The following is a 24,916-nucleotide window of genomic DNA, read 5'->3' as shown; positions in this document are numbered from 1 at the left end:
CAAATTACTTACTTTCTGAGTCTTTGTGTTCCTTTCTGTAAAACATGGATAAGACTTGCCAGGTTGTGAGGAGTAGAAACAATGTGTCTGAAGTGCCTAACCTAGTGCCTGGCACTGTCAGGCATAACAACAAATGGCACCTATTATTGTCATCATCATCATCATACCTAGTATCTTCTGAGATTGCTCATTCCCTTGCCAGCACATTATAAATGAATTTAAGTTTTGCAAGTTTTCTTATTGGAAACTTTAAGTGGGTTATTTATTTATTTTTATTAACATTAATGTTGCCGGGCGCGGTGGCTCACGCCTGTAATCCCAGCACTTTGGGAGGCCGAGGCGGGTGGATCACGAGGTCTAGAGATCGAGACCATCCTGGTCAACACGGTGAAACCCCGTCTCTACTAAAACTACAAAAAATCAGCTGGGCATGGTGGCACGTGCCTGTAATCCCAGCTACTCAGGAGGCTGAGGCAGGAGAATTGCCTGAACCCAGGAGGCGGAGGTTGTGGTGAGCCGAGATCACGCCATTGCACTCCAGCCTGGGTAACGAGCGAAACTCCGTCTCAAAAAAAAAAAAAAAAAAATTAATGTTAAGGGCAGAATTGTGCGTTGAACACTCACATACACAAATTGATGAGATTTTTATTTGAGTTAAAATAAATCTGTTAGTCTACCTACCTGAGAAATTGTAGCATCAAGGGAAATTAGTTTGCAACTTAGTACAGTTGCCCTCCAAGTGACAGTGTGTCCAGCTTCTAACTTCAGTCTTAGTGAAACAGTAGTAGGAGCTCATCCATCAGCACTGATGCTTAACATGAATGCAGTTTTATTACTGAAGAATACTTGGCTTACCTTTGACTGTCCTAGGTGTTTTGCTGGCCCTTCTGGGGGCAGAAATTTATCTGTCCATTTTACAGACCAGAAAATTGAGGTCTAGATTAATGAGCTAGCTTGTAACTAAACTCTGAGTAGAGCCCAGGCATCCTGATTCCCACTGGCTGTGTCCTTTGGATTATGCTCACTATTAACAGAGCTCCCCCTCTCTCCTGAGAAGATTGGGCATCTCAGACAACTGCCACGGATTGATAAGCTGGTAACTAAAAAATTCTCCTGAGATGAAAAAAGTGCAGAAATCATCACCCCACACCATCTCAAGCCTCTCTTAGATAAGTTAGGGAGAACCCAAAGAAGAGGGACTTGTGCTAATTGCCTGGCTTCCAGACCATTGCCTTTTCTACTAGCTTACATTTCACTGGTGAATTGTTTATGAAAACGATAGATAGCTTTTACCCAGTAAAGTCTGAATAGTTGTGGCATAACTTGCTCAGAGGCCTCCTTATCTGATATTGGTGGACAATACCAGAGTGGAAACAATTATCAACTTGGGATGAGTGAAAGTACGATCAGATGCTATTGATGTCAACCCAGAGTGCTGACACTGGCTGTGTGTGCTAGGGAAGAGGAGAGGTTTAGCATGGAAGATAGGTGTTTTGTAAACATTTTTCTCCCATATGCTTGAGGGATGGCATCCTCCCCTAGCAGCTACACCTTGGTCATTGCAAAAGTGGTTGTCACTTGATTGTCACAGGGCTGTGGTCGGGGGATTTGTAGATGATGTATGGAACATCAGATAAGAGGGTGGAGAGCAGACATACATGGTTTGGAAAAGCCCCTTCAAATAATTCTGATATTTCCCCACCCCCATCCCTCTAGAAATTGCTGCCAAAAAGGAAGTAGGGAAAAATCTGAGGGAAGAAAATTATCTGTGGAGACAGGAGAGTATCAAGTTAGTTGTTCCTCATTATTGTTTAGGAGTCTTGAGGAACACAGAGGGATGTACTTCATCCCTGGGAACATTAGGGAAAGGAATTCCTTAAATGTTTGAAATCAAGCTATAGGCAGAGGGAAAACAGGCTAACTGGTATTCCTGGCCCACTGAAATTCACATCTGCCCAGAGTCCATACTGTTTTTCGGTTTTACCTGGTTGAGTTCTTATTTTTGCACATTGAGGCAGTCCAGTCATTCAGCAAACGTTTATTGAATACTTATAATGTGTTATGCACCACGTTAGAAGATAGGCCATACAGGTGAATACGTAGAACTCTACTCTCAAGTTGGAGTAGGAGAGAGCTCAGATAGGTGGGCTTCTCTTGGAAGTTGAGGGGAGGGTTCAGCCATACCCTCTTGGTCGGAAGGGTTCTAACCATTGCCCTCACTTGGCTCAGGTGCCGGATGTGCTCACTGACATTCTACTCAAAGTCGGAGATGCAGATCCACTCCAAGTCACACACCGAGACCAAGCCCCACAAGTGCCCACATTGTTCCAAGACCTTCGCCAACAGCTCCTACCTGGCCCAGCACATCCGTATACACTCAGGGGCTAAGCCCTACAGTTGTAACTTCTGTGAGAAATCCTTCCGCCAGCTCTCCCACCTTCAGCAGCACACCCGGTAAGGCAGCTCTTGGTTTACCCCACCACCTGGCCATGAACCCCGAGACCACGTTGTCTGCACCTACTCCTCTCTCCACATGTATTCTTTTTTCCCTTTCCCCTTTGCCCATTGGTAGCTTCGATCTCCTGTTACTGTGTGTGGAAATTACATATCCTAGTATTGGGGGGGCCTTGAAAATTGTGGTCTCCAATTCCAAAGTCTGGAACAATTTTTGTGGTTTCTCTTTGTGTCTGTGTTTGGAAATCTGCAGAGCAGGCCTGCTTTTACTATATGCCTCAGTTCAGAGCCAAGGTGTGCATTCAACTTCAGGTCCATGGGGAACAGGCGGTATTGGTCTTTGTTCAGATTACTATTTGGAAGCAGGGTGTCTGTGGTGAGTGTGTTAACCTTAGGAAAAAGTGGAGGGTTGACGAGACTGACGACTTTAAGGTTACCAGGAGACATGGGTTGCAGCTCTTCATCATCTCACTGCCATTCTAGCCACCGACTTACGATCAGCAACAACCTAGATCTGGGTATCCTCTTCATTCGCCTATCCAGGCTGGAGTGTTTTGGGAGGAGGGAGGAAGGGGCTGCTCTCATCCGTCAAGCAACATCATTTCACCCAGCAGAGAGCTGAACCCCTGGTGTCGAACTGCTTCCTCCTCCCCCCTTCCCTCCTCTCCTCTCCGGCAGGATCCACTCCAAGATGCACACGGAGACCATCAAGCCCCACAAGTGCCCGCACTGCTCCAAGACCTTCGCCAACACCTCCTACCTGGCCCAGCACCTCCGTATCCACTCGGGGGCCAAGCCCTACAACTGTTCCTACTGCCAGAAGGCCTTTCGCCAGCTCTCCCACCTCCAGCAGCACACACGGTAAGGGAGAGTGGCGGGCTACTGACCCCGCCCCGCTGGCATGCCCTCCCCACCCCCGCCCCGGACACACACAACAACCCGCATGCGGGGGGCGGGGGAGAGACCTGGCTGAAGGAGAGAACCTGGCTGGCATCTGGGAGAAGGAAGACCAAACAACGTTGGAGATTCAAGTGGACACTAAGAGAGAGCCTCTCTGGGGCAAGAGCGACGCCGGGGAGCTGCAGTGACTGTGTGATACTCGCTGATCCATGGGAGACAGACACATACCTGGAGTGGCAACATCTTTTCTTTTTTCTCATTTTCCTCCCTGAAAATACTCACGTACTCATCTTGCAAGATTTTTCCCTTGATGCCAAAGCAGAAGCATTTGAGTGGAGAGGACCATACCCCTAGCCCTTAGGGTACCAATTATGAACGGGAGAGAAAACCAGACGTTAGCTGGGCACCAGCCTGGTGACACCCACAGCAACAAGCAAGGCTCCGAGGGATGCCAAGAGTAGAGAAGAAAACAAAACATGCACCAAATATTCAGAGAGAAGCAGCAAACAGGAAATTTTCAAGCTCATGCTTCATAAGGATGCCCAGTGTTTATCCCGTGAATCTGGAGTGACTATAAAGAAGTGAACCTGCCAACTAGAAGAGGTGATGATCTCCTTCAGTGCTATCTCAGTTTGAACAGGAGTCCAGATATACAGGCCATAGGGCCTCTCACCCGGCTTGTGGATGTGATGATCTCACCTTAAAGTGATCAGACATCTTGCTTTGAGAAGAGGAGGAGTCAGGCTTTCTTCACAGAGAAGAGACGTGTTCTGTGATGTTTTCAAGATTTTATACCAGAGGTCCAGAAAAGCACCTGGTCATAGAGATGGTTCTGAAGTCACTGATGAGGAACAGGTGTCACTGCACCCTCAAGTCCTTGGCTTATCCTAGCAGGGGACCCTATAGTGTTGGGGAAAGAGGTCAAATTGATAGTAAAGTAAGCATTTCCTGCCATTAGAGGGCTGGACTACAAAAAGCCCTTAGGAGTTTTCATGAGTTTCCATTAATATCACTACTACTCTCCACAGTCAGTGTAACTTTGCTTTTCTGATACCATAACATTCTCTGGAAGTGATGGTCAAGGCTGAGGGAACAGTTTCTGGCTATAAGGTGGGACCAAGGAAGACACGTTGTGCTTTTCGTTTTCTTTGCCGTTGTGTTTATCGTATGTTCTTGAGTGTTTGTTAGGACAGTTACTGTAGGAGCTGACTTGTATGCCAAATTGTGGACTGCCTGTCCCTTGGGTGCTGAGTCCTCGGTCTTCCTCCCCCAGCAGAGGGGAGGCTCAGCTTGAGCTGAGTGATGGAAACATTGACCAGAAGCAAGGCATTAACAACCTGATCCACGTCAGAGAGGAATGCCCATGCCTCTTGGAGGCCCATCTGATGTGCCTCCTTAGGAGAGAAGGATTGGCCTGGAGAAGATTTGTTGAGCCAATTCCTAAATAGTCTTGCTGACATTCTTTCCCTTTCTTCTCTTCTTATCCTGTGCAGAATCCACACTGGTGATAGACCATACAAATGTGCACACCCAGGCTGTGAGAAAGCCTTCACACAACTCTCCAATCTGCAGGTAAATGTTCCACCCTCCACACAAGACCTTGATCTGAGACTTGGGGCCATTTGAATAGTATACAGGTTCTCAGATGTTTTCAGGACTCCTTTATACTCAAAAGTGCTGAGTGGGACTCGAAGTGTTTTTGTTTATGTGGGTAATAGCAGCTATTACCCACATAAACATGAAACTGAAAAACATTAAAAATATACTAGTAATATGTTTAGAAGGAACAAAAATAAACCCACGTGTGTTAACATAAATAATATATTCCAAGACCCTCAAAAAACAACTGATTAAGAAGAATGGGATTATTACACATTTTTGCAGGTGTCTGTTTTTTATTTTTGGGACAGTACCTTGCTCTGTCACCTAGGCTGAGTGCAGTAGTGTGATCATGGCCCACTGCAGCCTCAGCCTCCTGGGCTCAAGTGATCCTTCCACCTCAGCCTCCCAAGTAGTCGGGATTACAGGCATGTACCACCACACCTGGCTGGTTTTTAAATTTTTGTAGAGATGGGGTCTTGCTATCTTGCCTAGGCTGGTCTTGAACTCCTGGACACAGGCCATTCTTCTGCCTCAGCCTCACAAAAGTGCTGGGATTGTAGGCATGAGTCACTGCACCTGGCACAGGGGTCTTTAATTGAGCCAGAAGATGAATAGATTCTCGGATCTGCTGCATCTGGTCTATTGTGTTATCACATGACATGTAACCTCTGTAAATGTTACATGTAAAACATAGGGCAAAATGAAGCCACTTGAAATTTTGAGGGGAGCAAGATTTCAGTTAGGTGTTTTGTTTTGTTTTCGAGACAGAGTCTCACTCTGTCACCCAGGCTGGAGTGCGGTGGTGTGATTCACCTCACTGCAACCTCCACTTCCCAGGTTCAAGAGAGAAAGGCAAACATTATCTTATTATTTTGAAAAGAGTTTTGATCCTGTGGGTCCCCTGCAAAGGTCTTAGTGTTCCCTAAAGATCCCCACACCTCACTTTAAGAACCACTGGACTGGTGAGACGGGCATAAGCTGTCTTGGGATCCTGGTATGCACTACATGAGGTATGCTTTCTCCCTTAGCCTGTAGCTTCTCAATTTCCATTTGAAGCAGTTTCTACTTTCTTCAGATGGAGAGAGAAGCTGGGATGCCTGACATCTACATCTACGTTTGTGCTTTCCATCGAGGTCCAGTGGGCAGGAAGGAAGAGTACAATGTATTCATTCTGGTTTCTCCCAATTTTCTCAGTCCCACAGACGACAACACAACAAAGATAAACCTTTCAAGTGCCACAACTGTCATCGAGCGTACACGGACGCAGCCTCACTAGAGGTGCACCTGTCAACGCACACGGTGAAGCATGCCAAGGTGTACACCTGCACTATCTGCAGTCGGGCATACACATCAGTGAGTGCTCCATTTCTTCTCTTTCCTTCCTGATAGTCCTCTAAGAGTACAGTCCACCTCGCCCCATTTTCTGGATAGAGATGTTTTGCAGTGAATACCCTGCCTCCTTAGCTCCAACTTAGCAGAACACGTAAAGATTCAGAAATTAGACTCATAAGCTGAGGAATTTAGGGGATGCCTGATTCCCTAATCCTACAGAGATTGATAAATTGTAATTCTTCATTTTATTTAAACATAAGGCAAAATAAAGCCACTTAAAATGTTGAGGGGGAGCAAGATTTCAGTTAGGTGTTTTTTTGTTTTGTTTTTTTGAGACAGAGTCTTGCTGTGTCACCCAGGCTGGAGTGCAGTGGTGTGATCTCTGCTCACTGCAACCTCCATCTCCTGAGTTCAAGAGATTCTTCTGCCTCAACCTCACAAGTAGCTGGGATTATAGGTGTATGCCACCATGCCCAGCCAATTTTCATATTTTTAGTAGAGATGGGATTTCACCGCATTGCCCAGGCTGGTCTTGAGCTCCTAACCTCAACTGATCCATCTGCCTTGGCTTCCCAAAGTACTGGGATTACAGATGTGAGCCACCACACCTGGCCCAGCTAGTTAAGTATTTTCCATGAGACTCCAGAAAAGGTTGTAAAGTTGTTTCATTCAGGGGTCTTTGAAAAAAAAAATAGCAGGTCATTCCTTTGCCAGTTGAATGTTCACAGTGACTTCTAAAGGTTTCCCTGTCTTTTCTTCTCAATCATGAGCCACTGGCCGGGCGCCGTGGCCCACGCCTGTAATCCCAGCACTTTGGGAGGCCGAGGCGGGTGAATCACGGGGTCAGGAGATCAAGACCATCCTGGCTAACACAATGAAACCCCATCTTTACAAAATACAAAAAAATTAGCCAGGCATGGTGGCATGTGCCTGTAATCCCAGCTACTCAGGAGCCTGAAGCAGGACAATCACTTGAACCTGGGAGGCAGAAGTTACAGTGAGCCGAGATCGGGCCACTGTACTTCAGCCTGGGAGGGAGACAGAACAAGACTCCGTCTCAAGAAAAAAAAAAAAAAACATCCACGTGGTTAGCGGGGACGAGGGGGAAGCAGTGAGCCACTGAAAGTGCTACTTGAGTTTTGCTCACTTCTGGCTCCAGAAAACCAGTATAAATATAAAGCTTACTCTACTTACAGCAGAGTCAGCCTGCGGTGCTAGTTACAAGTAATCTATTTTCCTTCCCTTTCATCCTTCAACTTCTTTTTATCATCTCCCTCAGGAAACATACCTTATGAAACATATGCGCAAACACAACCCTCCTGATCTTCAGCAACAAGTGCAGGCAGCAGCGGCGGCAGCAGCAGTGGCCCAGGCCCAGGCCCAGGCCCAGGCTCAGGCCCAGGCTCAGGCTCAGGCCCAGGCTCAGGCCCAGGCCCAGGCTCAGGCTCAGGCCCAGGCCCAGGCCCAGGCCCAGGCCTCCCAGGCATCACAGCAGCAGCAGCAGCAGCAGCAACAGCAGCCACCACCACACTTCCAATCTCCTGGGGCAGCCCCCCAGGGTGGAGGTGGTGGGGACAGCAACCCCAACCCTCCACCCCAGTGTTCCTTTGACCTGACTCCCTATAAGACAGCAGAGCATCATAAGGACATCTGTCTCACTGTCACCACCAGCACCATCCAGGTGGAGCACCTGGCCAGCTCTTAGAGATCCGTGCTGCCACCCACTGGGAAGAGGAAGAAGTCCTGGTTTCTTCTTTCTCCAACTCCTCTTGGTGGGAAAAGTCCTCTTCTTCCTTGACAGGCCTTGGCTTCATTTCCTTGGGCCTCAGGCACGGCTTTCCTCCACAAGATACCATCCTTTTTCTGAACTCTTCAAAAGGAACATCAGCCCTCCTGATTGCAAAGGAATACTGAGCGTATGGTGTCATCCAGCAGCCTCCCCTCCCAAGCAAAGCTTTTAAAATTGGGGGTTGGTGCTCAAGGGAAGGATTTGCTATGACCTCATAGAAACGTGTCCAGCGTGGTCACTTACCCTGTCCTTACCCTCCTTATCCTCAAAGTTTGGGCTGATAGAAGACTAGAGGCTGGTCCTCCCAGATTACAGAGAAAAGGGAGCCCCAAATGCAACCAGCCTCTTGTTCTCTTCTTGCCTGCAAAAGAACAGAGGTTTCTTATATGCCTCAGTCCCTGAGAGCCATTTCTTCCCCTACATAGTCTCACTTCACTTCCTATTGACTGCTGGTCGAAGGAGATTTTGGGGTAGGGGTTAGACCTCCTTTTACTTGAAGGGGGCAAGGGCTGAGATGTGGTCCCCAAGGGGCCAGAATTTCCCAAGTTGGTCACAGGTGGCTTAGAAGTGTGGGTTATGGTTTTACGGATTTCCTTGGAGCCTCTCTCCTCCTTCTCTGCCTACATAGACCCTACACTCTCAGTCTCCCCAGCCCAACCCCCAAGGAGCTGTGGGAGGCTTTGTGTTCTCTGTGAAACTCCAAAACAGGGATGTTGCAGAGAAGGGAGAGTTCAAGGCGAACACAAGGACTGGACTTAGCTCCCTAGGTGCCACGGTCAGATGCCGGACACGGATTTATATATAAATATATATATATATAAATATATTATACCCACTCATCACGGCCATCATTGTTGTAACCATTTCTGTGTTTATAAATGCATTATCTCTGAGAATTTTCATATTTGATGTTTTGTTTATTTTATTTTTGTCCTTTTTTTTCCCCCCCTCCACCCCTGTCATCTGGCCACAGCATTTTTCTTTTTGTCTTTCTTTTTTTAATCATGGCAGATTTCAGAGAAAAGGAAATTTAAAAAAAAAAATCATAAATCAGTTGTTATAAAGCAGTTTAAAAATCAAGAAAAAAAAAACAACTTATGTACAAACCAAGGGGTGTTTTTAGAACATTGTATAGAAATAAATTCATGTAAAAGGATCAGAGGCAGTGGAGCTACTGATGTGAGTGAGCATGCGGAAAAGGTCTTTGGGTAGATGTCCAAGAACAGTTCTGAGGATTTATACCAGAGTGTGTGTGATGAACGAGTGCTTGTGTGATAATGCCCCATGTGTGTGATTCTCCAGTCACGGAAGGGTACAGTTTCATTAGCTTTCAAGTGAAATTCTAGTTTATGAAGACTTCTACATACACATTCTGTCATGGGGATTGCATTGCCTAAATACGTGAGAGCAAAGTTTTGGTTATGTGTTAACAAACAGTGAAGCTCCCTATGGAAGAAAAGTAGAAGCCTCTTGAAAGGACCTACACTCCTGCCTGAGTCTGTGGAAGAAGGGCTTCCAGTTGGCTGTATGTCCATTATCTTGTGGAAATCATAACCAGTTAAGGGGTGCAAGATTGCTTTGTGCAGGAGAGCTGTAGTACTGTGGAGTAGAATGTGGTCAGGAAACATAGACTTCAGCCCCTTGCCTACCATCAACCAGTGTTGGCCAGGGTGATGCTTCAACTGTTAGTGAAGGGATTGGACTAAATAACTCAAGATATCTTTTTTTGAGAATTAAGAACCTTGCTTAAAGGCCGGGTGCCATGACTCACACCTGTAATCCCAGCACTTTGGGAGGCCAAGGCAGGCAGATGACAAGTTCAGGAGTTCAAGACCAAACCACATCTCTACTAAAAATACAAAAATTAGCTAGGCGTGGTAGCTCACTCCTGTAGTCCCAGCTACTCGGGAGGCTGGGGCAGAAGAATCACTGGAACCTGGGAGGCAGAGGTTGCAGTGAGCTGGGATAGCACCACTGCACTCCAGCTTGGGCCACAGAGCGAGGTTCTGTCTCAGTTGTGACCAAGCTCTCACGTCCAAGAATTGGTGGTTCTCTGGAAATGCTGGCCAACAGTACTTACCTAGTTAGGCTGGGATAGTTAAAATAAGTGCCTACTTATTTTAATGCTAAACATCCTCTGTGGGCACTTAAGATGGTGTCTCAATATGTTGTGTGATACCAATTAATGTGTCACATATGACCAAATATGCCAGTGTTTCTTAGCTCCCTATTTTCTGCTTTTTGCTCCCACTATCATCAACTCTTGAAAGGCCTTAATGGCCCTAACTTCATCACCAATATTAGAACCAGAATCTACTCTTTTTATGGATACACTCACATGCACTCACTGCAACAACCCAGGAGGCAGTTAGTATTCTTACTGTATAGTAAAACAGGCACAGAGATTAAATTACCGAAAAGCATGACTCAGAAGTCTTCTGGATTCTATTGCTGTATCTTTACCTGTACACTGGTAAACCTGGGTTTAGGGGCTACAGATCATTTGAGCCCTGATCCCCCTACCACTCAGCCCCTGACCCCCTCCTCCAGCCTGCTCTTACTGTCCAGATAATGTTCTAAATACATCCCCGCAGCCATCTCGAAGCAAAACAAAGTAACTTGCAATCCGCCCTGGGTTGGAAGTTGCTCTTCTTCACATGCATGGTAGAAATCATATAGCTCAAAGTCTGTCTTATTAAAAACTTGTCATAAGACATTGATAATTCTTACAAGGATGGATATGAAAGGTGTGAGAGAGGGCAGTTATCTCTTAAGATACTATCTTACTAACACCACTATTACGTTATGGCCCTTGAGTTCTGTTTGCCTAGTGTGTTGGCAGCCTCTCATGCCCTTGACTGCTTTCCATTCTAATGAAAACCATAGAGGTCATAGCTGACTAGAGTGGTGGCTGGCAACTAACTACTAGCCCAGTAGTAATACTGCTCCGTACCTCAATCCCTTTAGAATCATGATGCTAACATCACATATAAACAAAAGCAAAACAAAAACATGAGATTTCCCCCTTAGGAGAGTAGCAAGAGGGGCCAGGCGCAATGGCTCTCGCCTGTAATCCCAGGACTTTGGGAGACCAAGGTAGGCGGATCACCTGATGTCGGGAGTTAAAGACCAGCCTGACCAAGGTTTACTTGGGATTACTTAGTGCCTGTAATCCCAACCACTCGGGAGGCTGAGGCAGGAGAATCGCTTGCACCCAGGAGGCGAAGGTTGCAGTAAGCTGAAATCGCATGCCATTGCACTCCAGCTTGGGCGACAAGAGCGAAACTCTGTCTCAAAAGCAAGAGGGCAAGGCTGAAAGTAATATTTTGTATGTGAAAGTGTATTCGAGCATAAAGGACAGGAGCTCTGAACAAAGGGTGTGCAGAATCATAGCTTTATTGAGTCATTCTTTGTATTTATAAGTAGAAAGTTGATAATCTTTCTCAAGTTAAAAAAATGATGCTGGGGGAGACGGTGTTTGTGTGAGTTGAAAGAAATGAAGAGGGTTTAAATCTCTCAAGGCCTGATACTCCTCAACTTCCTTAAGAAACCAGATGGCTTGAAAAAAGTCATATTCTACAAAAGAGGGAAAAAAATGTTGGATCTTCCAGTTGCTGAGAAGGGATGTTAACACAATACAATCCTAAAGAGAACGGTTACCCCCGCACCGATTACCACGCTTTCCCGTTTTGGAGGGAAAAAAGTTTGCCAGAGAATGCAAAATGGCGACCTCCAGTGACGTCATACCTGCCGCGGTCGGGTCCTGGGGTCTCTGTAAGGGCGGAAGCGGGCTACAGCCGCCTCGCTATAGGCAGTCGTGGCTACCATGCAAAAGGAAAAGTTTCAGCGTCGGGCGGATGTGTACCGGCGGTAATTGGTAAGGGCGGAAGTTTCCCTTTTAAGGGCGGAAAAGCTTTAACCCCAAAATGGCTTCGGCCCCTGTCGCGTTACAGTCACTTCCGGGGCAGATCGGAAGTTGCTTTGTTTTGCTTCGAGATGGCTGCAGGGATGTATTTGGAACATTATCTGGACAGTAAGAGCAGGCTGGAGGCGGGGGTCGGGGCCGTAGAGTGGTGGGGGGATCAGGGCTGAGAGGATCTGTAACCCTTAAGTCCCAGTGATGAGAAGGCCACAATTGTGAAGGGGTTCTGTGACAGGAAATATTGGAGGGTGCGGAGAAAGAGGGGGCGGGGCAGCAGGATCAAGGCCCTGCTGTTGGGTGTAGATGAGGGAGGGGTTGCGGGGTGGGGGTTAGGGATGTGTCTTGAAGGGCTAGGATGCTTGGCCGGGAGGATAATTGCGCCCCCATTCTCCAGGATCTCAAGCCTCGGTAGATTTTTTTTCCCATAGTCGTTCAGAATTGGCATCACCCACTGCCATTTGGAGCAGCAGTAAAGGCCTCTCCTCCACTCCATTCTTACTCAGAAGTGGCTTCTCATGGGGTTGAGAGTGGTGGTGGTGAGTGACCACTGTCAGATGATGAACTGGAACGCTTCTTTTCAAGGAGTAAAGATCTAATTCCCATCAAATGAAAATCTGGTGTTTATGCCATTTGTGTAAACCACCCCTGCACAAAGCCTACTGCCCTGTGCACTTACATTTGTTTTAGGGTCTGGAGTCATTTATTCAACAAATATTTATTGAGGTCCTGCTGTGAGTCAGCCATAATGTCAGGCACTGGGGTTAGAAAAATGAATAAGACGAGGCCCCTGACCTCAAGAAACTCATAATCTAGTAGGAAACAGATTCTGCAAATAATTATAAAACACTGTGACAAGTGAGATAATGGAAATACATTAAAAAGGACAGTTGGTAGGCAACGCTGGAGAAAAAGGGGGTAATTACCTGGGGATGTAGGAAAAGCTTGACAGAGGAGGTGATGTTTGAATAGGGTCTTGAAAGTTATTTGCCAGTGAGGAGAGAAAAAAAGAAATTCCAGGTTGGGGAAAGCATCAGCAAAGGTAGTGTGATGGGTTTGTGGCAGTGTCAAGGGTGTTTGATATTTATGACCCATAGGTCAGCATATTTGATTTTTTTTTTTTTTTTTTTTTTGAGATGGAGTTTCGCTCTTGTTACCCAGGCTGGAGTGCAGTGGCGCGATCTCGGCTCACCACAACCTCCACCTCCTGGGTTCAGGCAATTCTCCTGCCTCAGCCTGCTGAGTAGCTGGGATTACAGGCACACGCCACCATGCCCAGCTAATTTTTTGTATTTTTAATAGAGGCGGGGTTTCACCATGTTGACCAGGATGGTCTCGATCTCTTGACCTCGTGATCCACCCGCCTCGGCCTCCCAAAGTGCTGGGATTACAGGCCTGAGCCACCGCGCCCGGCCGTATTTGTTATTTATGACTCTAAGGTAAGAGATTGAGAACCAAGACTGGAGAACGAGGCTGAGGCTAGATGGGACAGAGTCTTAAGCCAAACTAAAAAGTTTGCATTTTAAAGTAGAGTGATTTTTATAAAGAAAAATGATTGATATATGGTAAACTGGAGCATGATAATGGTAACAGAGATCAATTAGTGATAACATTCCAGGACAGGGATAAGAACCTGATTTTAGGGAGATACAGAAGTATTTAGGAGTTAAATATGAAAGGACTGATTGGTTGAGAGAGAAGAAAGAATCTAAGGTGGCTTCTTCCTGCTTAGAAAGTTAGGTGGACAGGCTGGGCACAGTAGCTCATGCCTGTAATCCCAGCACTTTGGAAGACTGAGGTGGGCAGATCACTGGAGGTCAGGAGTTCAAGACCAGCCTAGCCAACATGGTGAAACCCAGTCTGTACTAAAAAAAAAAAAAATTAGCTGGGCATGGTGGCATGTGACTATAATCCCAGCTACGTGGGAGGCTAAGTCAGGAGAATCACTTGAACCCAGAAGGTTGCACTGAGCCAAGGTCATACCACTTCACTCCAGCCTGGGCCACAGAGAGAGACTCCATGTCCCTCTCAAAAAAAAAAAAAAAAAAACGCTGAAGGCTGGGCATGGTGGCTCACGCCTGTAATCCCAACACTTTGGGAGGCTGAGGCGGGTGAATCACCTGAGGTCAGGAGTTCCAGACCAGTCTGGCTAACATGGTGAAACCCCATCTCTACTAAAAATTATCTGTGCATGGTGGCAGGTGCCTGTAATCCCAGCTACTAGGGAGGCTGAGGCATGAGAATCCCTTGAACCCGAGTTCACACCATTGCACTCCAGCCTCAGTGACAAGAGCGACACTGCACCTTGAAAGAAAAAGTTACTCAGAGAGGAAAAGATCATGCCAACTGCTGCAGAATTATTTTTTAGGATAGGCCTAATAACACCATTTGATTTGGTAAGTAACCAGTGACTTAAAGTAATCTCAGTGAACTGGTGGTAGCAGACCTGAGGTTGTTGGTTAAAACAGTAGAGGCATTTTAATTTTTTTAATTCATTTTTGTTTGTTTGTTTGTTTCTTGAGATGGAGTCTCACTTTGTTGCCCAGGCTGTAGTACAATGGCATGATCTTGGCTCACTGCAACGTCCGTCTCCCGGATTCAAGCGATTCTCCTGCCTCAGCCTCCAGAGTAGCTGAGATTACAGGTGCCTTCCATCATGCCTGGGTAATTTTTGTAATTTTTTTTTTTTTTAAAAGACGGGGTTTCACCATGTTGGTCAGGCATGTCTTGAACTCCCGACCTCAGGTGATTTGCCCGCCTTGGCCTCCAAAGTGCTTGGATTACAGGCAGGAGCCACTGCACCCAGCCTAATTTATGTGTTTTTAATAGAGATGGAGTTTTACTATGTTGGCCAGTCTGGTCTCAAACTCCAGACCTCAGGTGATCCACCCACCTTGGCCTCCCAAAGTGCTGGGGTTACAGGCGTTAGTCACCACGCCAGGCCTTTTATTTTATATATATATATAATTTATATGTATTATGTATAATATATAATTTTTATAGAGACAGAGTCTGGACGTGTTGCCCAGGCTGGTCCCAAACTCCTGAAATCAAGTCATCTGCCTGCCTTGGCCTCGCAGAGTACTGGGATTACAAGCATGAGCCACTGTGCCCAGCCAGTAGAGGCATTTTTAAAGTTTTAGATGGAGTCTTGGGAAGAGATTTTTTTTGTACTGGGAGGACAGATATTCATGCATTTATTCAAGTATTTACTGAGTACCTGCCCTATGCCAGTCATAATTCTAAACACTAGGGAAACAGGAGAGAATAAGATAGCCATATTCGGCCTGGGGAGACATACCAAATAACTAATTACACAATTATTATTATTTTTCTTTTTTTGTTTTTTGAGACAGTCTTACTCTTTCACCCAGGCTGCAGCCTCCCCCTCCCTGGTTCAAGCCATTTTCCTGCCTCAGTCTCTCAAGTAGCTGGAACTACAGGCCCGGGGGCCACCACGCCCATCTAATTTTTGTGTTGTTTTGTTTTTGAGATAGTCTCTCTCTGTCACCCAGGCTGGAGTGCAATGGTGTGATATCAGCTCACTGCAACCTCTACCTCTTGGATTTAAGCAATTCTCATGCCTCAGCCTCCCAAGTAGCTGGGATTACAGGTTTCACCATGTTGGCCAGTCTGGTCTTGAACTCAAATGATCTGCCCGCCTTGGCCTCCCAAAGTGCTGGGATTATAGGCGTGAGCCACTGTGCCTGGCCCTAATTTTTGTAATTTTAGTAGAGAGCCATGTTGCCTAGACTGGTCTCAAACTCGTGGCCTTGAGCAACCCACCCGCCTCCCAGAGTGCTGGTGTGGGCCACCGTGCCCAGCCAACTGATTATACATTTATTTCATTACAGTTGGATACGTGCTGTAAAAAGGTGGATAGAATACCTTGACATACATCAGAGTCTAGGAAAGTTGAGTTTGAGCTGAACTTTGGAAGAATGAACAGGAATTTAATAGGCCGAGAGGGCTGGGGTGGACAGGATGTGGAAAAGCAAGGAGTGCATTCCAAGGAGAGGAAACAGCTTGTGGAAAGCCAGATGGCAGGAGGAACACAGGCCAGTTTGAGACAGTGAGAGGAGCACAAAGGGAGACAGACACTGGCATGAGTTAAGGCTGGTATGAGGTAGGCAAGGGCCAGTAAGTGCAGACCATCTTAAGAGCAATAGGAAATTACCAGAAGATTATAAGCTAGAAGTGACTTGATTAGGTTTGCATTTTTTATTTTTGTGGGTTTTTTTTGGTTTTTGTTTTTTTGAGTCAGTGTCTTGTTCTGTCACCTGGGCTAGAGTGCATTGGCATGATCTTGACTCACTGCAACCGCTGCCTCCTGGGGTCAAGGGGTTCTTGTACCTCAGCCTCCCAAGTAGCTGGGATTACATGCATGTGCACCATGCCTGACTAATTTTCTGTATTTTTAGTAGAGATGGGGTTTCACCATGTTGCCCAGGCTAGTCTTGAACTCCTCAGCTCAGCTGATCCTCCCAGCCGGGACTCCCAGTGTGCTGGGATTACAGGCATGAGCCACCACACCTGGGCAGATTTGCAGTTTTTAAAAAGGACATTCTGGCTACTATATGGAAGTAGATTGGAAGCGTTATATGCATAATAGTGGATGCCAGAGACTATTTGTAATTTGAGGACAAAGAGCTTGGAGGCAGAGATTGAAAATAAAGGAAAGGGGCCAGGCTGAGTGGCTCATGCCTGTAATCCCAGCACTTTGGGAGGCTGAGGCATGTGGATCACCGGAAGCCAGGAGTTCGAGACCAGCCTGGCCAAAATGGTGAAACTCTGTCTCTACAAAAAATACAAAGATTAGTTAGATGTGGTGGCACATGCCTCTGGTCCCAGCTACTCTGGAGGCTGAGGGAGGAGAATCCCTTGAACCCGGAGGTGGAGTTTGCAGTGAGCTGAGATCGTGCCACTGCGCTCCAGCCTGGGCAACACAGCAAGACTCCATCTCAAATAACAAAAAAAAAAAAAAAAGGAAAGAGAAGAGCTTATTTGTGTGTTTTTTGTTTGTTTTTTTGTTTTTGAGGAGTCTTAACTCTGTTGCCAGGCTGGAGTGTGCATTGGCGCAATCTTGGGTCACTGCAACCTCTGCCTCCTGAGTTCAGGCGATTCTCCTGCCTCAGTCTCTTGAGTAGCTGGGATTACAGGCATGTACCACCATGCCTGGCTAATTTTTATATTTTTAGTAGAAACAGAGTTTCACCATGTTAGTCAGGCTGGTCTCAAACTCCTGACCTTGTGATCCACCTGCCTTAGCTTCCCAAAGTGCTGGATTACAGGTGTGAGGTACTGTGCCCAGTGGGAAGAGCTTATTTGTAAGGAAAGTCACTGAAAGCAAAAAGGGCGGGATAGCTGTGCAGAAATTGAAAGGTTTTGGAGAGAAATATGTGAGCATGGCTTCTCATGAGAGAACTGATAAATCCTGTCACAGATAAATACAGAGGTTAAGAGGAAGGAAAACTGATTTGCACTTTATTTTTGTTTTGTTTTGTTTTGAGATGGAGCCTCACACGGTGGCCCAGGCTGGAGTGCAGTGGCTCGATCTTGGCTCACTGCAACCTCTGCCTCCCGGCTTCAGGCATTTCTCCTACCTCGGCCTCCTGAATAGCTGGGAGTACAGGTGCGCGCCACCACACCCAGCTAATTTTTTGTATTTTTAGTAGAGACAGGGTTTCACTGTGTTAGCCAGGCTGGTCTTGATCTGCTGACCTCGTGATCTGCCCGCCTCAGCCTCCCAAAGTGCTGGGATTACAGGTGTGAGCCACCCTGCCCAACCTTATTTGTTTTTGAGACAGGATCTTGCTCCATCTCCCAGGCTGGAGTGCAGTGGCTCGATCACGGCTTACTGCGGCCTCTGCCTCCTGGATTCAAGTGATTCTCATGCCTCAGCCTCCCAAATAGCTGGGATTAGAGGTGCAAACCACCATACCGGGCTAATTTTTGTATTTTTAATAGAGTTGGGGTCTCGCCATGTTGGCCAGGCTGGTCTCGAACTCCTGGCCTTGAGTGATCTGCCCCCTTGACCTTCCAAAGTGATGGGATTGCAGACATGAGCCATCGTGCCCAGCCTGAACTGCACTTTAAAAGGAGCTGTAAGGCCTATGCACAGTCAGTCCTGTGATTCTTTGTTTCCCTCTCTTCCCTAGGTATTGAAAACCTTCCCTTTGAATTACAGAGAAACTTTCAGCTCATGAGAGACCTAGACCAAAGAACAGAGGGTACGTACAGAGTAAAAAGTTTTTGCAATAATGATTGTGTGTAATCATTTCTTTTCTGCTTGTTGTTACCGTATCATCTGGTATGATCTAGAGAACTGTGGCTTCTCTCTCCTTTTTTTGCTGTCCTGCAATTCTTAAAACAGGATAATGATCCTCATTTCTGTATCAGCTTTTTTTTAATAACAAATAGAGTATTGTGAAAACGCCTCAAGAACTCAAAGATACTATGGTCTTTATGTGTTCCTCGAGAAGAATTAGGCCAGGTGTGGTGGCCCACACCTGCAATCCCAGCACTTTGGGAGGCATAGGCAGGCGGATCACTTGAGGCCAGGAGTTTGAGACCAGCCTGGCAAACATGGTGAAATCCCCATCTCTACCAAAAATACAAAAATTAGCCAGGTGTGGTGGCATGCACCAGTAATCCCAGCTACTCGGGAGACTGAGACATGAGAATCATTTGAACCTGGGAGGTGGATGTTGTAGTGAGCCAAGATCATGCCATTGTACTCCAGCCTGAGCAACAGAGCAAGACTGTGTCTCAAAAAAAAAAAAAAAAAAAAAAAAAGAAGAAGAATTAAAGAAAGTCAACTCAAGTCATTTTTGCTCTCTATGTCTGATATATTTGTAGGATGACTAGAATGTTTCTACTTCTCTGCATTATTAATGTTACTATCACAAAATTCCCAGTGTGACTTTAGACCAACTTATGTTGGTATATGGGAGCTTTGCTATGTGGGAAGTCCTTAAAAGAGAAAGAAAAAAGAAAACAAAGAGAGGAAAGAAAGAAAAGCAGTAATTGATAATCAGGATCTCTACACTGTTCACGCTTAACAGAAGCATTAGATACCATCTCCAGCCTTGAACATTGAGCAAGTTTGGCTGCATTGGGGCATTCACTTGGTTTCTTCAAATCAAAGATGTCTGTTGGAGCTATCCCCATACCCACTGAAGGATCTTTAGGTCTTATCTTCCATTCTGTGTAGCCATGTTCAAGGATGTAGCAGGCTGGTTTGGGGATATGTGAAGCTGAGTCTTAAATTCTCTGGGTAAGTTTACTCATGAAAAGGTGAACATCATTGAAAACCCTGGACATAGTTTCTTGAGAACTGCCTGCTGAATGGTGAGAACCAGATTGCTTTTTTTGTAATACAGTTGTAACTCTTTGAGTTCATGCATAGAAAGACCAGTTGAGGCTGAGCAAGGTGGCTCATTCCTGTAATCCCAGCACTTTGGGAGGCCGAGGCGGGCTGATCACGAGGTCAGGAGATCGAGACCATCCTGGCCAACATGGTGAAACCCCGTCTCTACTAAAAATACAAAAATTAGCTGGGTATGGTGGTGTACACCTGTAATCCTAGCTACTCAGAGGCTGAGGCAGGAGAATTCTCAGCTTGAACCTGGAAGGCAGAGATTGCAGTGAGCTGAGATCACACCACTGCACTCCAGCCTGGCAACAGAGTGAGACTCTGTCTCAAAAAAAAAGGAAGACAGTTGGAGATTATGGAACTCTATGCTTTTTCAGCCTCTTCCAAGGGCCTGGAATAAAGTGGAGTATAAGCAGTGTATTCACAGATCTTCCTAGTTATCTGTTCCTGCACTACGTCACAGTCAGACTTGTCTCTTTCTACTAACACATTTATGAGTGCTACCAAATATTAGTAAACATCTATAGTCTCAATCTCCTGGAACATTCTTCCAATATTAAAACATTTGGGGCCAGGCGCAGTGGCTCAACACCTGTAATCCTGTCACTTTCGGAGGCAGAGGCGGGTGGATCTCCTGAGGTCAGGTGTTTAAGACCAGCCTAGCTCACATGGTGGAAACCTGTCTTTACTAAAAATACAAAAATTAGTCGGGTGTTGCGTGTGCACCTGTAATCCCAGCTACTCGGGGGGCTGAGGCAGGAGAAGCGCCTGAACCAGGGAGCTGGAGGTTGCAGTGAGTCAAGATCACACCGCCGCACCCCAGCCTGGGTGACAGAGTGAGACTCAGTTTCAAAAAGTAAATAAAATAAAACATTCGGGAGGCCAGGCCCATGCCTGTGATCCTAGTACTTTGGGAGGCTGAGGCTAGCAGATCACTTGAGGTCAGAAGTTCAAGACCAGCCTGCCCAACATGGTGAAACCACATCTCTACTAAAAATACAAAAATTAGCCAGATGTGGTGGTGCACCCTTGTAGTCCCAACTGGTTGGGAGGCTGAGGCATGAGAATTCCTTGAACCTGGGAGGCAGAGGTTGCAGTGAGCCAAGATTGTGCCACTGCACTCCAGCCTGGGTGACAGAGCGAGACTCCATCTCAAAACAAACAAAAAAACACCTTTGGAGCATTATCTAAGATGGACAAACAGGTAAAATAAGTGATGGAAAATAAAAGCAAGTTGCAATGATGAGCCAAATAGTTTGGGCACCCTGGGTGCAGTGGCTCACACCTGTAATCTCACCACTTTGAGAGGTTAGGCAGGTGGATCATTTGAGCCTAGGAGTTCAAGACTAGCCTGGGCAATAGAGTGAGACCTTGTCTCTACTGATAATTTTTAAAAAACATTATCAGGTGTGGCGGCATGTACCTGTGGTCCCAGCGACTCCAGAGGCTGAGGTGGGAGGATCATTTGAACCCAGAGGTTGAGGCTACAGGATGATCCATGATTATGCCCCTGCACTCCACTGGGCAACAAAGTCAGACCCTATTTCAAAAAAAAAAAAAAAAAACAGAGTGAGCAGTAAGATAAGCAGAAGAATTGCTACATGGATGGAATAAGGTCTAATTTTAAATTGCATGATATAGGCAACAACTCAGGAGGCAGAAGTGATAGAATCACTTGAGGTCAGGAGTTGGAGGCCAGCCTAGGCAACAAACATAAGAGAGACTCTGTGCCTGCCTCTAAAAATAAATAGATTAGGCGAGGCATGGTGGTTCACCCCTTGTAATCAATCCAGCACTTTGGGAGGTCAAGGCAGGCAGACTGCTTGAGCCCAGGAGTTCGAGACCAGCCTGGGTAATGTGGAGAAACCCCATCTCTACAAAAAAATAGAAAAAATTAGCCAGACATGGTGGTACCTGAGTTGGGAGGATCACCAGACCTCAGGAAGTTGTGGCTGCAGTGAGCCATGATTGTGCCACTGCACTCCATCCTGGGCCACAGAGTGAGACCCTGTGTCAAAAATAAAAATATTAATACATAATTTTAAAATGTATGATATAGACGTACAGACCTGGAAACCAGCAGCAGTGGATGACTCAGCCTGATTTGCAGCAGACAGCTGCTGTGGGATGTTTTTGAGAAGGAAATAATGGCTTTTGAGACAAAATTCAAGAAACAACAAGCCCTGCAAAGAAGCATCTTCAGACATGAACAAAAATATACATCCTATCAATGTGGTGTGCAAAGGATCCCATGCTGTGTTGCGATAATTTAAATTCCAAGTATGATAGCAATGTTTTCAGCACCTTGAAAGGAACTTTAAAGCAAATATTGTCAGTATGTTGCATTACTTGAGTGCATGGCACGGTACCTCTGAACATTGAGTGCTTTTTACTTGAAAGGTTATGCTAGTCAATGGAAAAGGTCCAAGGAAAAAGCGGAAGAAGTGTGTTTCACCTAGCCACTCAGGGGCCATTATGACCAGGCCTCTGTCTCTGTTGTAGACCTGAAGGCTGAAATTGACAAGTTGGCCACTGAGTATATGAGTAGCGCCCGCAGCCTGAGCTCCGAGGAAAAATTGGCCCTTCTCAAACAGATCCAGGAAGCCTATGGCAAGTGCAAGGAATTTGGTGACGACAAGGTGCAGCTTGCCATGCAGACCTATGAGATGGTATGGCCCTGTTCATGGCTCCCCACCTACCTCCCATCTAATCCTCAGGGTCTTAGACCCCTCCTTCAACTGTGTTGGGATCTGTTTGGGGTCTGTGAGATCCATAGACTCTGCCTTAACCTATTTTGTTTAATTGGAACCAGTTTTGTACCTCTCCTTTCTTCTTCCTTTCCACCCAGGTGGACAAACACATTCGGCGGCTGGACACAGACCTGGCCCGCTTTGAGGCTGATCTCAAGGAGAAACAGATTGAATCAAGTGACTATGACAGCTCTTCCAGCAAAGGCAAAAAGAGTGAGGAGGGGGGCGGGGCTGTGAGAGGTGGGGCGAGGATTCAATGAGAGAAGACGCCAGCTCTTCATCTGGTGGGGAGCAGGGCACCAGGTTGGAAACAGAGGGAGAGAAGAGGACTTAACTCATCTTTCTGTCTCCCTGCCTTCTGGCTTTCCCCTCTTCCCTAGAAGGCCGGACTCAAAAGGAGAAGAAAGCTGCTCGTGCCCGTTCGAAAGGGAAAAACTCAGATGAAGAAGCCCCCAAGACTGCCCAGAAGAAGTTAAAGCTCGTGCGCACGTGAGTGTATCAGGGAGCCCTTTGCCAGACAACATCCTCTTCTCTCCCAGTGCCCCACTCCCAGCCTGCACTGCCCCCTGCCACTTTCTATATCTCTGTGCCAAGAGCTCTTCTGATCATGTTGGTATCTGCTGGAGAAGAGAAGCCACAAATCATTTGCCCCACCAGGATCTCCTGCCACCTCTGAAAGCCTCAGGCTTTAGCTTCCCTTCCTGTAGATGACACTTTCTCTTCCTCTTGGCATGCAGAAGTCCTGAGTATGGGATGCCCTCAGTGACCTTTGGCAGTGTCCACCCCTCTGATGTGTTGGATATGCCTGTGGATCCCAACGAACCCACCTATTGCCTTTGTCACCAGGTCTCCTATGGAGAGATGATTGGCTGTGACAACCCTGATGTGAGAAACATTTTGCCTCAGGATGGGGGGTTGTGAGGGGCATGAAGGGAGCGGGTACAAGAGGGAAAATCCCACAGTTGAGTACTGGAACTTCAGAATAGAAGGAAGATGGGCTGGGCATGGTGGCTCTCGCCTGAAATCCCAGCACTTTGAGAGGCTAAGGCAGGCAGATCACTTGAGGTCAGGAGTTCGAGACCAGCCTGGCCAACATGGTGAAACCCCTTCTCTACTAAAAATACAAAAATTAGCTAGGCGTGCTGGCACACACCTGTAATCCTAGCTACTCGGGAGGCTGAGGCAGGAGAATCGCTTGAACCTGGGAGGCAGGGGTTGCAGTGAGCTGACATTGTGCCACAGTACTCCAGCCTGGACGACAGAGCAAGACTCTGTCTCAAAAAAAAAAAAAAGAAGAAGAAGAAGAAGAAGAAAAGGCCTGATGCATGGCTCATGCCTGTAATCCCAGCACTTTGGGAGCCCGAGGAGGGTGGATCACTTGAGGTCAGGAGTTCGAGACCAGCCTGGCCAACATGGTGAAACCCAGTCTCTACTTAAAATACAAAAATTAGCCAGGCGTGGTGGTGTGTGTCTGTAACCCCAGCTACTCAGGAGGCTGAGGTGGGAGAATTGCTTGAGCCTGGGAGGTGGAGGTGGCTGTGAGCTGAGATCATCATTGCATTCCAGCCTGGGCCACAGAGTGAGATGCCATCTCAAAAAGGAAAAAAAAAAAAAGAATTGAAGGAAAATGGTGGGAACTCGTTGGCCTTGGGACTTCCAAGACTCTCCAAAAGGATGGAGTAAAGGACAGGACATACCTAAGGAATCTGGAGGGGTTTTCTCTCCTTCCTCTGGCCCATCCTGGCCCCTGACTACTTTTTCCTTCTTCCTCTTCCAGTGTTCCATTGAGTGGTTCCATTTTGCCTGTGTGGGGCTGACAACCAAGCCTCGGGGGAAATGGTAAGTGGCAGGAGTTGGAGGGCCCCTAAGGTGAGTGGTAGAGGGCATTCTCCCTTTCACTTACTTTCCTCTCCCCTTCTGTTTTTCAGGTTTTGCCCACGCTGCTCCCAAGAACGGAAGAAGAAATAGATAAGGGCCTTGGATTCCAACACAGTTTCTTCCACATCCCCTGACTTGGGCTAGTGGGCAGAGGAATGCCTGTGCTGGGGCCGGGGGTTCAGGGAGAAGTGGATGACAGTACTGTCATCCCTTCTCCTCCCCTCTCCCCACTCCCGGTGCTGAGGCTGCATCAAACCCTGGTAGGGAGGGGTGCTGCAGCCACTAACGGTATGTGCTCTCCTTCAGTCCTCTCCCTTCAAAGGGACGTGGTCTTAGCCACTGTCCTTTTGCCTCCATGCTGAGGTTGGTGCTGTATTTCAGAGGGAGGGTCCTTTCATTCCCCTTGCTTTGTATTTAAGGACTGGGGCATAGCATGGGGGCAGTCCCCTAGACCTCTTCATTCCCCCTCCTCCTGTGGTGAGGGCTAGGTATGATCAACACTGTCTTCTCCATTCCCTTCCTGCTTTTTTCATGGTGGGGATCCCCCAGGTTATCTAGGCTATGGCCCTAGTTTAAGGGGAACCCCTTCCTCTGTGCCAAGAGGATTCATCCTGGCCTTGTGAATGGGAGAGGGGACAAGGTGGAATGCAGATAACTCACATGTAAAAGGAACTTGGGTAGGTAAATAAAAGCTATACATGTTGGCCTGCTGGTGTTTATCGTATAGACATTGTTTTAGTAAATGTGCTGAGCATTTATTTTTGCATCCGCTGGGTTGGATACGATGTGGGATGATGGCATGCCAGAGTTAGGACATGACGTGAAACCAGAGTGATGCCTCTGCCCAAGAACCCACAAGTTCTCAACTTGGGAAAGACAGAGGTGCTGAAGGGTGGGCCTCAGAACAGGGGTCTCCA

General features: G+C 46.8%; 2 protein-coding genes and 1 long non-coding RNA gene across 21 annotated transcripts in view; 2 read left to right on the top strand and 1 right to left on the bottom strand.

Moving 5' to 3' along the window:
• ZNF384 (zinc finger protein 384) overlaps positions 1–9,233 on the top strand; it is a 28,473-nt gene extending 19,240 nt beyond the window's left edge. For 10 of the 13 annotated variants that reach the window (XM_032254607.1, XM_032254600.1, XM_032254605.1 and 7 more), the window contains 5 exons: positions 2,230–2,454; positions 3,133–3,315; positions 4,848–4,926; positions 6,151–6,309; positions 7,568–9,233. In XM_032254607.1, the coding sequence (XP_032110498.1) occupies positions 2,230–2,454; positions 3,133–3,315; positions 4,848–4,926; positions 6,151–6,309; positions 7,568–7,993 (1,072 nt within the window). In that variant the 3' untranslated portion in view covers positions 7,994–9,233. The remainder of the gene's footprint in view (positions 1–2,229; positions 2,455–3,132; positions 3,316–4,847; positions 4,927–6,150; positions 6,310–7,567) is intronic. The other 3 variants (XM_032254604.1, XM_032254608.1, XM_032254606.1) reach the window with 1 other exon arrangement.
• Positions 9,234–11,455: 2,222 nt separating this feature from the next.
• On the bottom strand, positions 11,456–11,973 carry LOC116534292. The gene is made up of 2 exons (XR_004261660.1): positions 11,825–11,973; positions 11,456–11,653 (listed from the first exon to the last, which is right to left on the bottom strand). It is a non-coding gene; the product is annotated as an uncharacterized LOC116534292 (long non-coding RNA).
• Positions 11,974–12,004: 31 nt separating this feature from the next.
• Positions 12,005–24,704, top strand: ING4 (inhibitor of growth family member 4). Of its 7 annotated transcripts, none has more exons than XR_004261659.1 (8): positions 12,005–12,110; positions 18,155–18,226; positions 21,874–22,040; positions 22,220–22,334; positions 22,502–22,610; positions 22,968–23,006; positions 23,899–23,960; positions 24,050–24,704. XR_004261659.1 is itself a non-coding variant. In XM_032254597.1 (8 exons), exons 1-8 carry the CDS (start codon positions 12,074–12,076, stop codon positions 24,087–24,089), a joined length of 738 nt encoding a protein of 245 aa, XP_032110488.1. In that variant the 5' UTR covers positions 12,005–12,073; the 3' UTR covers positions 24,090–24,704. The 7 variants fall into 7 exon arrangements, 6 of the variants coding, with proteins under 6 accessions (XP_032110488.1, XP_032110487.1, XP_032110486.1 ...); XM_032254597.1 differs by having other exon boundaries at positions 22,220–22,325; positions 22,505–22,610; positions 22,859–23,006; XM_032254596.1 differs by having other exon boundaries at positions 22,220–22,325; positions 22,859–23,006.
• The last annotated feature ends 212 nt before the right edge of the window (positions 24,705–24,916 follow it).

This window comes from Sapajus apella, unplaced genomic scaffold, assembly GCF_009761245.1.
Source record: "Sapajus apella isolate SASKATOON/1434 unplaced genomic scaffold, GSC_monkey_1.0 scaffold86, whole genome shotgun sequence".
Classification (NCBI taxonomy): Eukaryota; Metazoa; Chordata; class Mammalia; order Primates; family Cebidae; genus Sapajus; species Sapajus apella.
The sequence above is the reverse complement of the archived record's forward strand: the minus strand, read 5'-3'. Positions and strand labels throughout refer to the sequence as shown.

Bases quoted from the DNA above. Each gene is read 5' to 3' on its own strand.
- ING4 (XM_032254594.1), top strand. From the start codon at position 12,074: ATGGCTGCAGGGATGTATTTGGAACATTATCTGGACA. The intron at 22,335-22,501 runs GTGAGGAGGGGG...CCTCTTCCCTAG, and splicing joins TTCCAGCAAAGGCAAAAAGA to AAGGCCGGACTCAAAAGGAG. The intron at 23,961-24,049 runs GTAAGTGGCAGG...TCTGTTTTTCAG, and splicing joins ACCAAGCCTCGGGGGAAATG to GTTTTGCCCACGCTGCTCCC.